General features: G+C 44.5%; 1 protein-coding gene across 1 annotated transcript in view; it reads right to left on the bottom strand.

Moving 5' to 3' along the window:
- KREMEN1 (kringle containing transmembrane protein 1) overlaps positions 1-21,557 on the bottom strand; it is a 72,683-nt gene that overhangs the window by 30,154 nt on the left and 20,972 nt on the right. Inside the window, exons 2-3 of the mRNA XM_049618968.1 lie at positions 20,881-21,043; positions 15,767-15,858 (exon numbers count right to left, since the gene is read on the bottom strand). Of these exons, the coding sequence (XP_049474925.1) occupies positions 15,767-15,858; positions 20,881-21,043 (255 nt within the window). The remainder of the gene's footprint in view (positions 1-15,766; positions 15,859-20,880; positions 21,044-21,557) is intronic.

The following is a 21,557-nucleotide window of genomic DNA, read 5'->3' as shown; positions in this document are numbered from 1 at the left end:
AACAAATGCAGTGAGTTAAGTGTCTCTAGGCGGGGGCGTAACCTATAAGCCGAGTTTGTTAAAGGGACCTTGTGTATGGAAACCCAAGCCATGTATTTAATGGCTCTTAATAAAAACTACTTGATCATCATCATCCTGGTCATTTATTCTGATTTTTGTCTCATTTATTCTATTATGCTCATAAGTAAGCACATTATTATGTATTAGCTTATAGAGAGCCCAAGGCGTATAATCATAAATGTTAAGATTAGACGTAAACAAGGCTATGGGTTGCATTAATGCAGCTGGAACTTATAAGCTTCGCTTACAGTTTGATGAGCAAATCCAGGCAGTTCATGTTCCAGTGGGCTGGTGTGGTGGATCTCTGGAAGTCAGACCGTACCACGCCGTAGCTCCATCCACCTGAATCTCCATGGCCTAAGGTATCACGCTTGTCATGCCCAAGTCAATCACTTGCCAATTACCATCAATTCCACCTCCTTGCATACCGCAGACATCTGTCCATGTCTATCTCCATGCTGCCACTTCCTCAGGTTAAGCCACCATCTCCTCCCACTTAGACCACTGCATTAGCCCCCTCTTCTACCTCCTTGCTTCTAGGCGCACCCTAAAATGGTTAGTACACTGCAACCAGAATAATCTTTACCACACGTGGCAGGCATAAGGAAGGGTAAGGACAAAGGCTTTTGAGGCAAGAACGATGCTGTCCTCTGCAGGAACAAAAAGAAGTGAGGGTGACCCATGACAGAGAGAGGGAAAAACAGTAGGAGCTGGAGAGGTATGCAGGGGCCCTGCCGAAAACCCTCAAAGCCCCTCAGGATCAAGTCCAAACTCTCTCACATGGTACACAAGGCCCTGCCTGACCTGTGCTGCTTTCTCCTCTTCCCCTCCCCCCTTTCCCTCAGCTCGGGTCCTACATGAAGGCCAAATTAAATGACAGTATATGTGCAAGTTTCCCCACTGCACGTTGCTTTCTGGCCTCTGGACTTTTGTACATGCCCTTTCCTTTGCTTGGAATACTCTCTCCTGCTTAACATTGCAGCCTGAGCACTGCTTCCCCCAGGGAAGGCCCCCTCTACCCTACAAAGAAGATTATATGCTCCTGCTGTGTAGTCCTATAGCAGCCTAAGTTGCACTTGATTCTAAACACTTGTTCATGTGTCTCTCTCCCCAATTAACCATGAACAACTTAAGGGTAGAGCTGTATCTTCCACACACCATTGTATTCAGAGGGCTCTGTATTCACGGAGCCGTGCTCTAAAACTGCACGCTGGGGGGCGCCTGGGTGGCTCAGTCAGTTAAGCGTCTGACTTCAGCTCAGGTCATGATCTCAAGGTTTGTGAGTTCGAGCCCCGCGTCGGGCCCTGTGCTGACAGCTCAGACCTTGGAGCCTGCTTTGGATTCCGTGTCTCCTTCTCTCTCTGCCCCTCCCCGACTTGTGCTCTGCCTCTCGAAAATAAATAAATGTAAAAACAAAATTTAAACTGCACACTGGATGCACAAGCATGTTCTGCACCAGCCACCCAGAACCATGGAGTGAGTGGGTAAAGGTATTTCTTAGGCAGCAGTGAAAGAAGAGAGTAGGGTGGAGCCCACCTGCATAACAACATCCACTTAAAGCTAGTGACCACTGGTTCTGACTCCTGCCTGCACATTGCCCTCTTGTTTTTCTTTTTTTTTTAGTTTTTTAATTTTAAGTAGGCTTCCCGCCCAGCACAGAGCCCAGTGCAGAACTTGAACCACAACCCTGAGATCAAGACCTGAGCTGAGATCAAGTGTCAGATGCTTGACTGACTGAGCCACCCAGGCACCCCACACACTGTCCTCTTTGGCTGTCAGAAATACTGTTCAAGGGGCACATGGCTTAGTTGGTTAAGTGTCTGACTCTTGATTTCAGCTCAGGTCATGATCTCACAGTCATGAGATCGAGCCCCATGTCGGGCTCCGCACTGGGCACGGCGCCTGCGTAAGATTCTCTCTCTGACTCTCCCCTGCTCACTCTCACTCTCACTCTCTCTCTCTCAAAACAGAAAAGAAAAAAGAAAACACCATTCAAGATAACGGAGTTTCCATAAAGGTTAACTCGAAAACTTAAAGTTTTATCCTTTATCAGGAAAAGTTTTATCTGAAAAAAGTTTTATCTGGAAAGTTTTATCCTTTATCTGGAAAGAACCTTTCTAAAATGCATTAGCTATTTCTTTTTAAAAACTTAACTCAGGGGGTCCCTGGGTGGCTCAGTCGGTTGAGCATCCAGCTCTTGATTTCGGCTGAGGTCATGATCTCACAGTCCTGACATTGAGCCCTGTGTTGGGCTCTTTGCTGGGCATGGAGTCTGCTTAAGAATCTCTCTCCCTCTCTCTTTGCCCCTTCCCTGTTTGCTCTTGCTCTCTCTCTGAAAGAAAAAAAAAAACTTGGGGTGCCAGGGTGGCTCAGTCAGTTAAGTGGTCGTGATCTCTCCGTTTGTGAGTTCGAGCCCCGTGTCGGTCTCTGTGCTGACAGCTCAGACCCTGGAGCCTGCTTCAGATTCCGTGTCTCCCTCTCTCTCTGCCCTCCCCCACTCATACTCTCTCTTTCTCTCTCAAAAATAAACATTAAAAAATTAAAAAAAAAAAAACAACTTTGTTTAACCTACTTTAAATTTCTCTTGGTGGCTTGAGGTCATCAAATGTGCTTCACCAAATGGCCCCAGCCTGGTGTGCTTTTTTACATTCTTGTGTCTGACTTCAATAGTTAAGTCTGTCCCCTTGGTTACCAGCCTGGGCTGCTGAACCCTCAAAACGTCAGAACTGGAAGGAGTCTCAGAGAGCATCTACTCTGTGCTACTGTCTCTGTGTACCCTCTTCTTAATTTGCTGCTTCTTGGGCTTACAACAATACCATCGAGCTTATTAGATTTGTGTGAAAAATAAGAACAAGTGGTTTCCAAAAGAGGGAGGGACTCTAGGATCCTCACTTTCTGGCATCCATCCTGTAGCTCGGGAGTTGCTTTTTGTGTGCTCACGTCCCGGTCTGAGGCAATATTCTGAAGGACACTGTCGCTACTGCCATCTGTTCGGGAGCAGTGAGCATTCTGCAGCAATCACAAATGGGAGCTCTGGAGTCGGACAGACCCCAGGGTGAATTCTGGCCCCAGTTTCATCCACGGTGGAATGAGAAGCAATATGGCCTCAAAGGGTTCTTCTGAGAATTAAAATGAGATAATGTAAATAAAGTAAGCACCACAAGGCCTGACAAGATGATGTGTGCGGAATAAACAGTGTTTATTACCATTACAGTTGACCCTTGAACAACAAGGGTTTGAACTGCACGTGTCTACTTTATGTGGATTTTGGACAGGACAGGACTAGAAGTGTTATTTGCTCTTCCTTATGATTTTCTTAATAACATTTTCTTTTCTCTAGCTGCTTCTATTGTAAGAATACAGCATATAAGAAATATAACATGCAAAGTATGTGTTAATTCACTGTTTATATTATCGGTAAGGCTTCTAGTCAACAGCAGGCTATGAGTAGTTAAGTTTTTGAGAGTTAAAAGTTATGTGTGATGTTTGTCAGGGCCCTTAACCCCTGCATTGTTCAAGGGCCAGCTGTATATATAATAGGGCTTTCATCATTCACCACACAAACAGAAACAACTTGCTCAGTAATAGAAAACGAAAATAGCATTCATTGAGTTAAAAGGCAAAATCAAAGGCAGCCACCTCAAAAAAATGGGTTTAATTCCAGATATTAAAACATCGATCTCTTACATCTGGTGAGCACACAGTAGACTTCCACATAAGCATCTCACATGGAAATCAAAGCCCTTTGAGGAAGGCAGCATGCATGAGGTTATTCTATGTGACAAAGAAGAAACCACCATCCAGCAAGGTTAAGGGCCTTCCATGGGGGCCCAGAAGATGGAACTGGAGATCACAAGTAAGCTCGAGGGTGGCAGATTCTCACTTTGTGGTTTTGTTCCCTTTTCTCATAGGGCCAGTCTGGCGAACTGAATGGAAGTAAGATTAAAGACTGACTTCTCAAACACACTAGTCCCTCAACACTCTGTGTGCCACGAGGCCAGCCTCTGAGACAGTGGCCAGCCTCTGAGGGGTGCCACTGCCCTCTGACTCGCGCTGGAAAGTGTGGCTCCAAGTCTCGCCGGAGAAGACACGTCATGTAGTCTTCAAAAGCATTACTGGCCAACTGAGTGCATTTCCAGACCGTGTCCCACCCTTAGCTCTTCCCAGAAGCAGGGAGGAAAAGTCAATTTGAAAAAGGATATTTGTTCTCAAATTCCTTTTTACTTTCAAGACCACTTTAAAGTCCTGTGGCTTGGTCATGCATTTTTCGTCTTACCAAAGCGACTTCATCACTTTCAATTTAAAAAAAAAAAATCATCTTAAAATACAAACAGACCCCTTGTTTATCATAGTCAGTGCTTTAAAACACATGACAGTTAATTAGCAACATTCTCTTCAGATGTTCAGAGGTCTTGACGAAGATAAAAGTTTTAGAGGTGGCTGAGGGGAGATGGTTCTCTATTCAGATTAATCCAGGAACCATTGTTCTTTTACCATCACAAGGAACCACTGGGAAACAGCCAGGCAGGCTGACTAACCACCCATTACATTTGGATATAATTGTGGCCTCATTGTGAAGGTGCTATGTATACCTCCATAGGGGCCTCCATGGCTGACAACCCTTTTCTAAGGGCCACCTATTGCCCATGGCACCTTCTCAGAGGAGCTGCTCCTATCCCTCCTCTGCTGCTGGTTGGGAACAGGCCAAAAGACTCCATCCTCTGACTGACTCCCATAGGTCCCATCAGATTCTTTCTCCCAGAAAAGCTGGAATTGGGATTTCAGTTCGTGAATTGTGAGCACTAGACTTGTAGGGTTCTGTAAGTGGGAATTAAGACAACCAGCCATCTTTGGGCCACCTGAGTTGAGGAGTGAGCTGATTCTTCTGGTCCACAAAGAGGAAGAAGAATGGATACCATCCTGAGAGAGAGAGGCAGAGGTGGGAGACCATGGGGCTCCAGAGAGAGATGGCAAGAATGGGTACTTTCCTCCCAGGTTCTTGGGACACATGAATGGGGGTTCTGCACTATATTCCCAACGTCCTTCCAATAAATCCTTTTTGCTCAAGTTAGCTTGATTGAGTTCTATTCCTGGCAATCAATTCCTGACAAAGATAGAAAGCATGTCCATTATGGCAAAAGCTCAGTGTGAATACATATCTTCAGATGGCAATTTATATAAGAAGTCCTGACTGCAACTGTGTTTTCTATCCCAGTGCTCTAACCAGATCTGGGATATTTGTTTAAGAAACCAGAAGCAGAGGTGCCTGGGTGGCTCAGTCGGTTAAGCGTCCGACTCCGGCTCAGGTCATGATCTCACGGTCCGTGAGTTCGAGCCCCGCGTCGGGCTCTGTGCTGACAGCTCAGAGCCTGGAGCCTGTTTCAGATTCTGTGTCTCCCTGTCTCTCTGCCCCTCCCCTGTTCATGCTCTGTCTCTCTCTGTCTCAAAAATAAATACACGTTAAAAAAAAAAAAAAAAAGAAACCAGAAGCAAAGTTCTTATCTGGCATTTTGGAAAACTTCCTTGGCTCCTTTTACTTTGTCTTATAAGTGAAATCTGCTTCTTCAGAAATGAAGAAATGAAATGTGGTGACTCTGCTTATTTTAAGTCATTTCACCTTATGTTGAGACCATCTTCCGCCCCTGGGATCTCACATTGGTGTCTCAGTAGTTGATTTCTTCCCTTCATGGGAACAAGAACTAAGTTCACATGAGATGATGCCATTGGTGTCCTATTTGAAGACCAATCATTCCAAATACATCCTTCTGAGAGTTGATGGGTTAGGTGTAGACTCATCCACTCTCTCAACCATGAACCATGACCACAAGTGCACTGCTCCCCATCCTGTCCATCTACAACTGCTGTTCCAGATCTGGCAGCTGCCATCTTGGTCCAAGTCCTATGCCAGTATGGCTCCACTGTACTTATTTAACTTTATTTCTAAACATTCGCTGTCCTTTGTCAGTCATACTGATTCTGGAAGTGGCACTACTCATGTCTCTGAGTCTCCTATCAGGTCACCCGGACTGTGACGTGATGTAAATGTAAGTAAACAGACTTTTCTTCCCCTATGAAATTTTACCTTTAGGGGAAGGTAGTAAGAGTTTCTAAGGATCCTGACCCCCACATGGCCCTGATGAATCACAGTGGTAGTTCTCTTTTGGTGAGAGTTCCTTCTCTGAAACTGAATTTCTGGTGATTTAATGTGGTAGACAGTCTTCAAAAGAGGATCTAATGATCTTGCCTCTCCCCATACATGCGGGTTGCTCCCTACTTTAAGAGTTGGCATCAATTTCCTTTGCTTTTGAATCCGGGCTGGCCTTGTGACTTGCTTTGATCAACAGAATGTGGTGGACTTCTGAGTTCATGCGCTAAGAAGACTGGCAGTTTCTACTTTGTCTCTCTTGAAAACCAGCCACCATGTGAGAGGCCTGAGTACGCTGTTGGAAAAAGTGGTCATCCAGGTAGAAGCCTGTAGTCATCTTGGATGTTCTAGCCCCAGCAGAGCCCCCGGGAGAATGCAGCCACCAGACTAAGCCCAGATGAGAGTGGCAAAAGAACCACCCTGCTGAAATTTGGTCAACCCACACGAGCAGGAGAAATGATAAGCTGTTGTTATCTTAGGTCACAAGGGTTTGGCACCCCAAACTGTACTGTTGCACAGTAACAGACAGCTGAAACACCTTACTCGACAAAAGGTCAGTCCAAGTTCAGGAGGAATGATACAGCTGTGTCTCTGGGAAGAAGAGCTCAGTTTGTTGACTTGAACTTTTGTTTCTCAGGGACACCACAAATATCCCAGGCAAGGAACCACAGAGGCATCTTTTACTCTTCCTGCTGTTCCATCCCTTATATATTCTACTTGTCATCAACTTCTGTCTTCTTCTTAAATGTATCTTAGATTTAACCCTTCCTGTCTTATCTCACCATTGCCATCACAGCTCAGACCCTGATGCCCTGGATTTAGAAATCCACACCCATCCTCTCCTCCCCAGACTTTCTTCCTCGGATCCATCCTGTAAATGGACACTGGGCTCATCTTCTTAAACTAGGGCTTTCAGTGTTTCAGTCCCCATCTAACCAACTCTGGCTTTTGAGGTTTCGAGGCCTCACCTGGTCCCTCCCTGTCCACTCCTCTACTTCGGCAGCAGGTTCCCCAGTCCACACGTACAACAATCCTGGGTCCTTCCTCCAAGTCCCTGACAGGCTGTTCCATGACCTGGTGTGCCCTGACTCGTCTAGCCCCATCTGCCTTTCTCTGTAATGATGCCTCCAATCTCCCCCACCCTACTGAGAGCCCTCTCATCTGCAAAAATTCACTGTGCTCCACCTCCTAATTCAATCTTATTTATGTAACTGGTGGGCTGGCCTCCAATTTCTTCCCATGTTTATAACTCAGATTCCTAGTTATATCATAAAATTGACAGTAGGGACTCTTTCTTATGTTTATGTATATTCCTTACAGGCCAGTGCAAGTGTAAAGGTTTTCAGTAAAATGACCCTTTTGATCTGAATGATTTTCCCTTTTTAAGTTATTAGTATGACTTACCCAACTGTGCTTTAGAACATTTTGGAAATACAGTATATATCTGTCATTGAGGAAAATGTCCATTTAGTTCAGAAAGTTTCCTCATGGAAAATTAAATAATATCTACTGCCAAAAACAAAGAACAATCGAGTAACCACCAGATCTGAAACCATAAAACTGTACTGTGAGAACAAATGCAGGGCCTCTTGTGTTCCCTGACTGCAATGCCACATCAGGCCCCAGGGGAGTGGCTGCCCCAGCAGCTGAGGCATGCTACCGAGCCCCATGGCTAGTCAGATAAAAAAGGAATGGACAGAAATAACACACAGGTTAGGAATAACCTATTTAGGAATTGCATGACGGGGAATATGCCAACAGCAGTCCATTCCCTGTGGAAAGCCCAGGCCACCATAATACCTGCTAGGACTTCCATGCCCACCAGGTGCTGGGCCCTGGACTTGGGGTTTTGTGCACTTTACCTACTGAATCTTCAAAAGAACCCAAGAAGGGACAAAGGAGGAGACCAAGGCTCAGAGGAGAGTCATTTTGCCAAAAGCCATTGAATGATTAAGATTCAAATCTAAGCCAGTATGACTCTGACATCCACATTCTTTCCATTAACTTGTGTTGTCTTTCTTACTGGAAGAGACATGATGTCACATCATCAAGAATATTTAATGAGCATGTGCTATGGTCTCCACTGTGCTAGGTGTTGCAGAAGATTGTTTAAATATACGGCTTGAGGGGGAAAGATGCCATCAGCACCCTCTGTAATTAACATCCCATCCATGTCAAAAGAGAGCACCTGCTACACAAATGCAGCTTCATCTTAAGTCAGACCTTTCCATCTTTCGTCTCTCCTTCACAGAAGTTCCAGAGCTACCCCTGCTCCTATCTTTGAACAGCTTAGCCTAGCTGGGAAAACAAAACTCCCATAAAGCAAAAATGAATCGTATAAAGCAGGAGTCTGACATATGCTAATGTAATGTGAATCTAAAAGGACTCAGTGAAACAAAGACGTTAAGTAATTGTAATGGCCGGAGAGAAGAAGTGAAAAAAATATTGGTCTGCATAATTTATATTATTAATAGTCATTTCAATATTGCTTTGGCTATCAGCTAAAATGTGGGGTTTCGTTTTAGCTGGGAAGTGTTAATGATGCACACAGATGTGTCTTTTCGGAGGTGAACTTCAGCCCATGCAATGAGGGCACAGTGCTGGGAGAGACCCCCAGGCCTGGACAAGGCGCCTGGTGCAGTGCTTCACGCAAAGGGCCCAACTCTGGGGACCCCCTTCCCAGCTGAGAACAGCTGGGCTGGGAACACCCGCAGAGACGGCCCAACATCCTACAGAGTGGTTCTGCTGTGCACAAATGCTTCCTGGATACCATCACAGCCTGCGGTCCTCCTGGGGCTTGGGATTTCCCAAACTCAAAGAAGACAAGAGACTGACTTAGAGTTAACAGCTTGAACTGCAGACCCTCTGTCGCCACTGAGTTAATCCTTCGGTTTCCACAATGTCAAAAAGGCAATCTTAATAATTCGGCATACTATCAGAATTTCAAACTCTAATTCCCAAACAATCCGCCAAGAAAATTCTCAAGAATGACCTCAACAGTAGCCTGGATCCATCCCAGGGCCCCCATTTTCAAGGAAATAAAGGAAATGGGGCTGTTCTCAAGTACTGGAAGGAAAGGGCACTGGGCTTGCCATTAGGAGCCCTAGATTCAAATCCGATTCGGCTCAGGGTGTAATCCTCATCAGATCACTTCACTACTCCAGCCTCATTGTCTCATCTAAACAATGGTGGGTGGGGAGTGGACATAGCACCTGCTTCACAGCATTTCTGGCAAAGGTTAAGTGAGGCAATGTGAATATACGTGTTTCATACATAGCAGGTACTCAATAACAGCTGAAATAAAAGCTAAAACATGCTAAATATCAGTGCTGACATTAAAATGCAAAAACTGCTAACAGAGACAAAACATTTTCTGTAATTGAGAGACTGCCTTGACAACCACTGCCAAAGTGCCCTTGGCTTTTTTACGCAAGCTCTGAACATAGCTTTAAAAACTCTTTTTAGGGGTCACAGTTGGAAGCATTTTTGTAGGGAACAACAAATCTGTTTTAACAAGGTCAAGGTGGCATTTAATTAAAAGGCACTTGAGCCAGTGAAGTCAGCAAAGGCCCCATTTTGCAGAGGTGCTGTGGCTGACACCCTCTGGGGGCTCCTTTGTATGAAGGATGCAATCTCTGGAGAACTTCTCACAGATTAACAGGGAGAAACTTCGTCCCAAATCCCTAACACGGAAGCTTGAGAAGCTATGGCAAAACATCTCTTTCTGACACTCCACACTCTTCAACCTCATCACCATCTTCCTGGGTCAAGTCCAAGCTCTGTACCCAGACCACAAGACTGTCCATTATCTGGCCCCACCTAATTCTTCTCAGACCTCATCTCTTGCCCTTCCTTCTATAAAATTTCTATCTTGGGATGCCTGGGTTGCTTAGTCAGTTAAGCATCTGACTCTTGATTCGGCTGAGGTCATGATCTCGCAGTTCGTGAGTTTCAGCCCCCACATGGGGCTCTGTGCTGGTGGTGCTAAGCCTGCTTGGGATTCTCTCTCTCTCCCTTTCTCTCTGCTCCTCCTCTGCTCTCTCTCTCTCTTTCTCTCTCTCTCAAAATAAATAAATAAACTTAAAAAATAAATAAAATTTCTATCTCAGCAACACTGACATTGCCTAGGAATTCACCAATGTGTGCATGCGTGCAAACTGTTCCCCCAATACCCTCCCTACTCCACCAACCCTAACATTTAGTACCTGGCTACTTCAAGTGTAGTCCTACAGCTCTGCATCCCAGGGACTGGTTAGAACTGCAGAGTCTCTAGCCTGTCCCAGACCTACTGACTCAGAATCTGCACTTTAATAAGAACCCTGTGATTGTACTACTACTACACTTTCATAAGGAAACTAACAGTTGGAGAAGCCATGTGCCAAGATCCCACCTCTTCCAGACGCTCTTTTTGATAAAGAGTAGCCCCTGCCTCCCACCATGCCAGGGAAGATGTACCTCCTACACTGTTCCCAACCTTCTGCTCATCTCATTTATTACAAAGTATGTTGCATATGCTTATCTGTTTATGTGTCTATCCTTGGTCCTAGACTTGGGACTCCCCAAAGGCTGCAGACCATGCTATCCTTGTGTTCCCTGTGCCGTGCGAGGTACTGCATATGGTCAGAACTTAAAAAATGTCATTTGTCACAGCTAGTGATTTTTTAAAATGTTTATTTATTTTTGAGAGGGGTGGCGGGACAGAAAGAGAGGGAGACACAGAATCCAAAGCAGGCTCCAGGCTGAGAGCTATCAGCACAGAGCCTGATGCAGGGCTGGAACTCACGAGCTGTGAGATCATGACCCACGCCAAAGTTGGACACTTAACCGACTGAGCCACCCAGATGCCCCAATAAGTTTGTTTGTTTGTTTGTTTTTTAAGATTTTATTTTAAGTAATCTCTACATCCAACGTGGGGCTCAAGAATCACACACTCTACCAACTGAGCCTGCCAGTGCCTCTTAATAAGTTTAATAACTAAAACTTTTTTTTTTTTTTTTGAGACAGAGAGAGACAGAGCATGAACGGGGGAGGGGCAGAGAGAGAGGGAGACACAGAATCAGAAGCAGGCTCCGAGCCATCAGCCCAGAGCCCGATGCGGGGCTCAAACCCACAGACCACAAGATCGTGACCTGAGCCGATGTCGGACTCCCAACAGACTGAGCCACGCAGGCGCCCCAATAACTAAAACTTTAATCACTAACTTTAGTAACTAACTCAGATACCTATGAGCTATGTGCAAAAGTATTACAATTTAGGTTAATTGGGTTAATTATGTTACACATTTGAACCCAGATACTTTGAATGTTGTATTTATATGTTTACTTTTAAATACTTTAAAAAATATTCTAAAATTGGGACACCTAGGTGGCTCAGTTGGTTAAACATCCGACTCTTGATTTTGGCTCAGGTCATGATCTCATGGTCATGAGATAGAGTCCCGCATCGAGCTCCACGTTCAACATGGAATCTGCTTGAGATTCTTTCTCTCCTTCTCTCTCTGCCCCTCCCCTGCTCTCTCTCTCTCTCTCTCAAAACAAATAAACATTTAAAAAATATTATAACATTTTAAGATATGATAATAGGATTTATGAAACTTTCAAACATACACAAAAGCAGGAAAGACTAACAAGCCCATTGTCATCCAGCATCAACAAATATCCACTTTTTAAAAAATCATTCTAGTTTCATCTATTCCCCTCATCTGACCTATTTATTCTTTGGGAGGCTAGATCATTAAAAAATTTTTTTTTAATGTTTATTTATTTTTAACAGAGAGAGAGAGAGAGAGAGAGAGAGAGAGAGAGAGACAGCATGAGCGGGGGAGGGGCAGAGAGAGAGGGAGACATAAAATCCGAAGCAGGCTCCAGGCTCTGAGCTGTCAGCACAGAGCCAGATGCGGGGCTCAAACTCACAGACTGCGAGATCATGACCCAAGCCGAAGTCGGACGCTCAACCGACTGAGCCACCTAGGCACCCCTAAATCATTTTAAAATAAATTCCAGATACATTATCATTTCAACCACAAATATTAAAAAAATTTTTTTAATGTTTATTTATTTTTGAAGGAGAGAGACAGAACATGAGCAGGGGAGGGTCAGAGAGAGAGGGAGACACAGAATCTGAAGCAGGCTCCAGGCTCTGAGCTGTCAGCACAGAACCCGACATGGGACTCGAACTCACAAACTGTGAGATCACGACGTGAGCCAAAGTCAGATGCTTAACCGACTGAGCCACCCAGGTGCCCCTCAACCACAAATATTTTAGTATGTATCCATAATTTAAAATGACTTCAAAGATTATTTATATATATATCTCCACCATGCCAGTATTGTACCCAATAAAATTAACAGTGATTCCTTAATATAATCTAATAGTCTGTGTTCAAACTTCCCTATTTTAGAGATGAATATTTATAGTTGAGTTTGTAAATGTCAGGTGAGTGCTTTATACCAAACAAATAATAGCTCTCAGAGATGAGAAGGTAAATTTATCATGTCTGTTGTTTCTCAAAGCCCAAATCAGCTTTGTGAAGGAAATTTGCCTTTAAATGCCATTTGTAGATTTCCCTCCACCTCAGAACTAGATAACTTTTACAAAACTATACCAAACTTTTATAAAGAACCTAAAGGTAAGATAGAACAAATCAGAAGGCATGCTGAGGTCCATTCAAGTGTGTCCCTCGGAAGCAATGAAATCAGTGGGAATGAGAATGGTGAGGAGGATGGTTTAACAAAAGAGAGATATGCAAAGAACAGGTATTAAGCCAAATGGTTTCCCCCTCAACAGCCAAACCAACAGCACTCAGAGTTGTAGAGGATGGGATCTAGAGGGATGGTAACCTTGATGATGTTGAAATTTGCCGATCTATATTTGTTCTGTCTGCAATAGGAACTTGGGGTTTCTGAGAAACATACCAGCAGATGTGCTTTGAAGAGTAAATCCAATTACCTCAGAGTTGTTCGCCTTTTAAGGGGTAAGTTCTGATCCAGTCTCCTTAGGTCAAAAACACAGTTCACGCTTCTCTTTGCCCCCAGTTTGAATCATATTTCATCTCTGCCTCCCTGCTTTCTTAGCTCTGTCCGTAACACGCTGACGGGCAGAATTCCGGTCTCCACACAATGGCCCGCCATTCAACCACATTCTGCTTTGTCCCTAAACATCCACTCCCCCAGCTCCTGCTGCGTCTGTTATATTCAGATATGAACTTTCCAGGAATCTGATCATGTCACAGGCCTTTTCCTGTATGACAAGTTCGACGCTAATCGTGAATAGTGGGCTTCACACAGAGGGTTAGTGTTATTCATGAAAATTATGACTCCACATCCAGAAATAGGGCAAAACTGGCCTAAAATAGGCAGGCTGGATCTCCATTGAGTCCAGTAGGCAATTACCAAGGTTTCTTGCTTCAAACAGCCCAGAAGTCTTTCTCAGCAATGTTAATCAGACACATTCGAAGCATAATGTTCTGCCAGGTCCAAGGTCTGAGGCTTAGCTAGATGGGGGAGCCCTGGTGCCCACAGGGTGAATGGAAGGGTTTTCCACAGAACCAAAGCCAGACACTGTTCCCTCCCCCACCACCTCCCAAACCAGGTACTCCTCAGCTCTCATTCCCAACTTTTGTATGTCTCCCTGCCCAGACCATTTCAAGGCCAACTTTAGAAGCTTTGACAGGGCTACCAAAGGACCATAAGGAAAGGAAATTATATTTGATTTTCCTTTTTTGGAACAGTGAGGCATATCCAGCAAATATTAGGAATTAGAGGGGTACTAGACGGGTTGTTTCATTTTCCGGTGATTCTCTCTTCTGAAACTTAGTTTCAGTGACCGCATGAGTCGGTTCCCGTTGGCCCAAACTATATTTTATAAATGTGAGTTGAGGATTATCTTTCCAAATAAAAGCGGCCAGATTGAAATCCCCTCTTCGCCATTCCTGAGAGAATGACATAGGCTGGTACTAAAAGACTATCTTTGTGTAGAACAAATGGACCGAGGAAAATCTGCTTTCCTCTCCCCCTGCCCCTTTCTTCTTTACATAACTAGAGCCAAATGAGATGTTTTTCATTTAAAAAATTTGATTAAACAGACTGAGCAAAAGCCCATTCTGCTGGTCTTTACTGTTTTCTCGATTTTGGGACTGAATCAAGGCATACTCGGGTTGGAAGGATAGGGAGGCCAGGGCCTCACTGCCAGGCAGTGGTGCCATTCGGAAGTTTAACTTTTAGAAGTTGAGAGCTGGGGCCTGCAGCGCTGGTTCAGGGGATGCCCCTGCCCTGTGAGGCAACAGAATTCAGACTGGTGTGGTGGGCGTGAGTGAGAGGTCCCAGGTCCCACGTGAACCTCCATGTCACTGTACACACATAGCCTCCTGACCTGACGAGCGAGGAAGGTGGCAGGGCCAGGAGTGAGGGTAAATAATATGGAAAAGACAACTGGGTAGAATGATTATGAATAAGCTGTCCTTTCCCTCAGCTCTAGGAACTGAGAAAACCTGCCTCGTTGGCTTATTTAAAAGGTTGTCAAGAACACTACATTAGGAAGCTCCTTAAAGCGCCATTGTAGGGGCGCTTGGGTGGCTCAGTCGGTTAAGCCTCCGACTTTGGCTCAGGTCACGATCTCGTGGTCCGTGAGTTCGAGCCCCGCGCCAGGCTCTGTGCTGATGGCTCACAGCCTGGAGCCTGCTTCTGATTCTGTGTCTCCCTCTCTCTCTGTCCCTCCCCCGTTCATGCTCTGTCTCTCTCTGTCTCAAAAATAAATAAACGTTTAAAAAATATACATATAAAAAAAATGCCATTGTAGTTTTGGCTTCTGTACTTTAAACCTTCCTGCAATATTTTCTACCTTGTTTTCAAGTATCTTCCTAAGATTCTCTGCCACATCGCATATTCCCCAAGGGTCAGCATATCTTTCTGCCTTTGCACCTCGCATATAATAAACACTGAATATAGAAACATGAAGCAGCTAGAAAACAGGCCGTGGAGTAAAATGCTGAAGAAACTGGGTTCTCAGTAGTAGAGAGCAATGAGGTATGGGTTATTATAAATAACAACAGAACATCTTTATGCTAACATGAGGAAAGGGACTACCATGTTGGCTTTGGAGAGTATCAATTAAATACTTACTGAATACCAGTCTTCAGGGGAGATAGTGCGTGAAATGCAAATAGCTAATGTCATAACTTAGTTTTACTGTCTATCAAGGGATTCTTCATTCATTCTAGACAATTCATTCCCAAAAATATAAGGTAGTTTTTTCCTCTTTGGCTTGCTATTGAGTTCATGCCAACTCTATTCATGAACGAATCAGCATGAGGAAATTAAGTAGAAGTAGAAATTCTGGGTGGGCTTATCCATCAAGGGAATGGGGTCCTGAGGGAAGCAGGCATTCAATTTCTGAAAAGCCTCAATAAGAGATGTGAAAATCCTCAGCCCAGGACGGCATCTCCTTTGATCTGCTTCATGAAATCCACCTGCCTGAATGACCTGTCCTCTGGCAGTGACCTTCCACTCTGAACCCTTGCTGCTCAGTGTCCCAAAACCCTCGGCTGGTGTGTCAGGGGCTTACTCTGGCAAGCAGGAATCTCACAGTACTTCCAGTAGACGCCGTCCTCGTGCTCTGCCACGTAGCACCAAGGGCTCACATCTCCATCTGGGTTTCTGTCGGGGAAAGAACATGTAAGTAACATTTCTGTCGTGTTAAGTCAACTGGCTCATTGCTTTTTCAGTATTACCAAAAAGGAACGTGTCAGCCTCTGTGTTATTTCTAATCATTGGTATGCATCTCAGTGCTGCCTCTTATGAAGAAGAGAAAAATGGGGGGGCACCTGGCTGGCTCGGTTGGTACAGCTGGGGGCTCTTGATCTCAGGGTCATGAGTCTGAGTCCCACATTGGATGTAGAGATTACTTAAAAAAAGAAGAAGAAGAAAAAGAAGAGGAAGAGAAAAATGGTAACACTACAAGAACAAGCTTATGCACTCTGACATATACTTTAGAGTTTGGGGGCAGGGGGTGGTGTGCGTGATGAGCAAAGGTGATTCATATTTACACAAATTCACGACAGTGTAACCAGGACAACTGACCACAGAACAAATCATGCCAAGCAGCACTGGCACCTTAAGTGTGAACACAGTGACTCCCATGGCTGAGAGCACAGGTGTGCTCAATACTGTGGATAAGAATGTGAATAGACCCAAATGGTCAGGATGGCAATTTGGTAATTAGAGGCAAAGGCCCTAAAAATATGCAAAGCCCCTTTGCCAGGCAATTTCTCCTTTAGTACTTTATTTTAAGGAAATCTTCACTTACAAAGATGTTCACCACAGCATTTTGACAATACAAAAAAAGTCAGAAACAACTATTAAGGATTGGTTACATAAATAGGTTATATCCATATAAGGGAATGCTGAGTGTCTATTAAAAATGCAGTGTAGGGGCACCTGGGTGGCTCAGTCGGTTGAGCGTCCGACTTCAACTCAGGTCATGATCTCGAGGTCCGTGAGTTAGAGCCCCGCGTCGGGCTCTGGGTTGATGGCTCAGAGCCTGGAGCCTGCTTGGATTCTGTGTCTCCCTCTCTCTCTGCCCCTCCCCCATTCATGCTCTGTCTCTCTCTGTCTCAAAAATAAATGAATATTAAAAAAAAATTTTTTTTTTTTTAAATGCAGTGTAGAGACACATCTATTGATATAAAGACATATCCACATCTTGTTAGGTTTTTTAAAAGGGTAGTTCTAAAACACGATTGGGAACACAACCCTGTTATTTGAGAAGATGGCTTCAAGAAAGGATACACATCAAACCCTGGAAAGTATCTCTGGAGAATGAGACTAGCAGTAATTTTAATCCCTTTTCTTTTCTGATTCTCTTTATTTCCCTATTTCTTCTACGATGAACACTGATTGTGTGATTTTTTAAACAGTAAAATAAAATTCACATAATACAGACTCCACTGACAAGCTTTCACCAGGATCAGTCTAGTTGACACACGTTTGATAGAAACAGGTCCTTTTCCTACCTCAAGATACTAACTTCTCAGAAAATTCTGAACAAAGCTAAGCCATCAGGCAGAACATGCAATCCTGTGATTCTGGTACCAACTTCTGATACAGCAGTGATATTTTTAAAAGGTTTATTTCACATTTCTAAATGCCCTCAAAGGTCTTTTCAAGTCAAGGATGCCCTGACAATATGGGCTACACTGCTGAAACAGACCCCAAAATGACAGGGTTACCAGGCACGCAGAAAAGCCCTGCCTTCTCCCCACTGCTTTCTGAGCTCCCTTTCTCGCAACTCAGAACACTGGAAACCTGACACTCCAGTTAGGCCGGAAATGGGCACAGAGACCCTGCAGCCAGGAGCTTAGGAGCCACCCCAATCAGGCCTGAGAGGGATAAGCCTATTGTGTGGTCCAGAAGATAAGCCGCCCTGAAGCACAAAGGGTCCTTTTATTTTCTGTGCCCAAGGGCAGGTGCCAGCGCCAACTCTGCTCTTCCCGGTCCCTCTGCTTCCCCTCTAATCCAGAGCCGTCGAGCCTGGAGAAGTGCATTCCCATCACTCGCCATCTCGCAGACATCTCAACTGCGACGGGTCTGGCACCAGAGCACAAGACAAACATGGTGTCGGATATCAGCCGAGAAATCAAAGCAGGAGAACTTGTACAAAGCCCTTCTTTAAACAGTATTTCACTGTCATCTTCCTCCCTCTATTCAGTGTCCAGCTTTGATGTACTATTTGGTAGAGACCTTTGAAAACAACTGTTTATTATCAATGTCAAAAACCATTCTGAAAAGCATCAGAATAGCTTAATAAAGAATAAGCAAATTCATCCTGGACTTCGCTGCAGTGCTAAAACAAAAGCCCTGGACCCTCCGATGTGATGATAATCAACATTTCAGAGCCTTCCTTTCTTCTGAAGTAAAAACTGGTAGTTCAGGTCTGGTACATTCCATCAAATCAAAGGAGAGGCTGCAGCTGGCCAGGGCCAGGAAGAGGGTGGTTCCCCCCTTACTCTCACAATGGATAACTACTGTGCACTTCTGGGAGCCTATGTAGGGCCAGGTGCTAATCTATGACAAAAGACTCTTTTTTTTTTTTTTTTCATATAAATCAAACCTTTTTGGAAATTTAAAATTTACCTCAAAGTCAGACTTAAACCCAGGACCTCTTCTGAGAAGACATATTGACAGAAAGCAACAGAATAACAGCATAAACCAGTAGCCCAAGAGACACTTCAGAACGAGAGTATAAGTAACAATGGAAAAACAACAACAAGGGGCGCCTGGGTGGCTCAGTCGGTTGAGTGGCCGACTTCGGCTCAGGTCATGATTTCAGGGTCCGTGAGTTTGAGCCCCGCGTCAGGCTCTGTGCTGACAGCTCAGAGCCTGGAGCCTGTTTCAGATTCTGTGTCTCCTTCTCTCTGACCCTCCCCCGTTCATGCTCTGTCTCTCTCTGTTTCAAAAATAAATAAATGTTAAAAAAAATTTTTTTTAAATAAATAAATAAATAAATAAATAAATAAATAAAAACAACAACAAAACCCGACACTGGTTTCCCTTCCTAAATACTCTTCCCAACCCAACCCAACTATTTCTATGAATAGCAAAAGCAAGGGAAGGAAATAAACCAGAAATGGAGTGGGGTTATTTTTTTTAATTATGCAAAAATTCTAATGAATATGTATAACTTTGAAAATAAAATGTAAAAGAATGACTTGATGAGCGTATGTAACTTTAATGATAAAATGCAATAGATAGCAAAATGCGAAGTACCACAGATTGTTACCTCTGGGAGATGGGGCTTGCTGAGGATTTCAGGGGAAAGATGTAAAACAGGGGCTTTACTTAAACATGTATCTGTAGTTCTGAGAATTTTGTGTGTGGGGGGGAGCTTTTAATATTTTTATAATAACAACTAAGAAATAATGCAACAGCAACTGTAGGGAAATGGCCAGTTGGTACAAATTAGAGCAGAGGTGAAAGAAAGACCTGAAGGCACAGGCATGACCAGGATGACAGGCCTCAGACGTCAAGACATCCACAAGGGTCCTGGAGTGTTAGCAAAGGTACGTAGGGAGAGCAGAAGGTAAACAGTGTGGCCCATGCAATGCAGGTGTGAATATGTCGGCTGAGCTGGGTTGACAGTGCCATGGTTGAGATTCCAACGTATTGGTAGAAGCAGGGACACAGTGTGTGGCTCAAAGAGTCACTCAGTGATCATTTCCCCCTGTCCTGATGGCTCAACAGGCTGCCTTTGCACCTGTCCTAATAATAACTAAATTCTACACAGTGTTGAACCATGAGTCACATTATCAGGATCTTGAGTATAAATCGTTCAAATGTAGTTGTAACCAAAAGTGCTTAGAATCTTTCTTTGCTCTTGGGCTGCCTGGGTGGCTCAATAGGTTAAGCGTCCTACTTCAGCTCAGGTCATGATGTCACGGTTCGTGAGTTTGAGCCCCACATAGGGCTCTGTGCTTTCTTTACTCTTGTCCCTATAGACCAGTGATTTTTAACTTGTTTGGGATCACTGATAATTTTGAGAATCTGATCCAGATTCTGATCTAAGTCATGGATCATCTCTGCAGAAAACTGCAAGTACACATTTGAAGCACCTTGGATCTCAGGTGAAGAGACCCTGCCAGAGTCAGACAGAAGGTTAAGACCAAAGAAACACCTTAGTCTATGGAAAGGAAGGAAACAGCACAGATCTGATGGCTATAGCTGTTCCCAGAGCAAGGTTATCCTGGGCTGGCAGAGGGTAGATAATGTAGGACAGCTTCCTTTGCTCAGAAGCAGAAAGTTTGGGCCACACACGGTGTTCTGCCTGACCACCACATTCACAGCAGCTTAAGAAGTTTGGCTATCTATGTATTGTCCACTGGTGGTAGGGCCAACTAAGAAATCCCTTCCCAAGAGACCTGTAAGTAATCAGATGGGAAAGCAGAGCTCTGAAAACCAGTATCAAAGCAACTGAGGTTGAAAAGAGTAGTAGAGGGGCGCCTGGGTGGCTCAGTCGGTTAAGCGGCCGACTTCGGCTCAGGTCATGATCTCGCGGTCCGTGAGTTCGAGCCCCGCGTCGGGCTCTGTGCTGACAGCTCAGAGCCTGGAGCCTGTTTCAGATTCTGTGTCTCCCTCTCTGACCCTCCCCCGTTCATGCTCTGTCTCTCTCTGTCTCAAAAATAAATAAACGTTAAAAAAAAAAAAGAAAAAAAAAAAAAGGAGTAGTAGACTGTGGTGTGCATGTGTGTGTGTGTGTGTGTGTGCACACGCACGCATATGCACACGTGCACGTGTGCATATACACATGCAAGGTGTGGGAGGAAGATTTTTTTTTTTAGTATTTATTTATTTTGGGGAGAGTGGAAATGGGGGAAGGGCAGAGAGAGGAGGACAGAGGATCCTAAGGGGGCTCTGCGCTGCCAGGCTGACAGCAGCGAGCCTGATGTGGGGCTCAAACTCACAAACCTGTGACATCACGACCTGAACTGAAGTCAGATGCCCAACTGAATGAGCCACCCAGGTGCCCCAAAAAGAGGATTTTTAAAAGAGTAATAAGAAAGGCCTTCTGAATTAACCAAAACGAGACAAAGAAACTTTCCATAGCTGTGAGCTAGGCTGGAAGGGACTGGAAAAGAAGGCCAAAGATTTTTTTTTTTTTTAAAGCACTCTGTGGCCCCATCTTACCTGCAATAGTTATGCTCGCCTAGGCCCCCCTCCCCATTGGGGTATTTCAGAGTGTTGTATGGATGCTGGAAAGTCTCGTTCCAGAACAGGCATGGCTTCCCGCCTTGCAGTGCCGTCCAATTCTGCGTTCCCCTATAATCTGCACCATTGGCTGTGAAACATTCTAGGAGAAAGAAAAGACAGAGCAAACTAATTTTCTGGCAACATCCACAGTTTCCTCCCTCTCTGGTTGATGTTTTATTTGTTTTGTTTGGACCCAGCTGGAAATGGATAGTGTCTTGCTAGATCCTGGACACCATGAAGTTAACATCGCTAGGGCTGAGTAAATCTGAAATGCAGTCCCCTCCAAATGCTAGGCTAGTCTTGGCAATAGCTTGTCTACAGACACTTTACAGATACTTTTCCCCTAAAGTATACAGATCCCAACTAGGATATAAACATGGAGGTGAAATGTATTGAAGCCCATGAAGTGAACCAGGAAACCCCCAAATCTGGGAACCGTTGGCAACAGCCATCACAAGGAATTCTGGGTGCTCGGAGGGGGTCACTGGTCTCGCCAGTGTCTCTGTGTGGTAACTAGAACCAGGTCACCAGCTGTAACTGAGCTCTCCCCTACAGTCTGAAAGGCTGCACTGACACTTGGATTTAATAAGACCATCGGATACAGCAACGCTTTG

The sequence above is a fragment of the Panthera uncia genome, assembly GCF_023721935.1.
Source record: "Panthera uncia isolate 11264 chromosome D3 unlocalized genomic scaffold, Puncia_PCG_1.0 HiC_scaffold_8, whole genome shotgun sequence".
In the NCBI taxonomy this organism is placed as follows: Eukaryota; Metazoa; Chordata; class Mammalia; order Carnivora; family Felidae; genus Panthera; species Panthera uncia.
The sequence above is the reverse complement of the archived record's forward strand: the minus strand, read 5'-3'. Positions and strand labels throughout refer to the sequence as shown.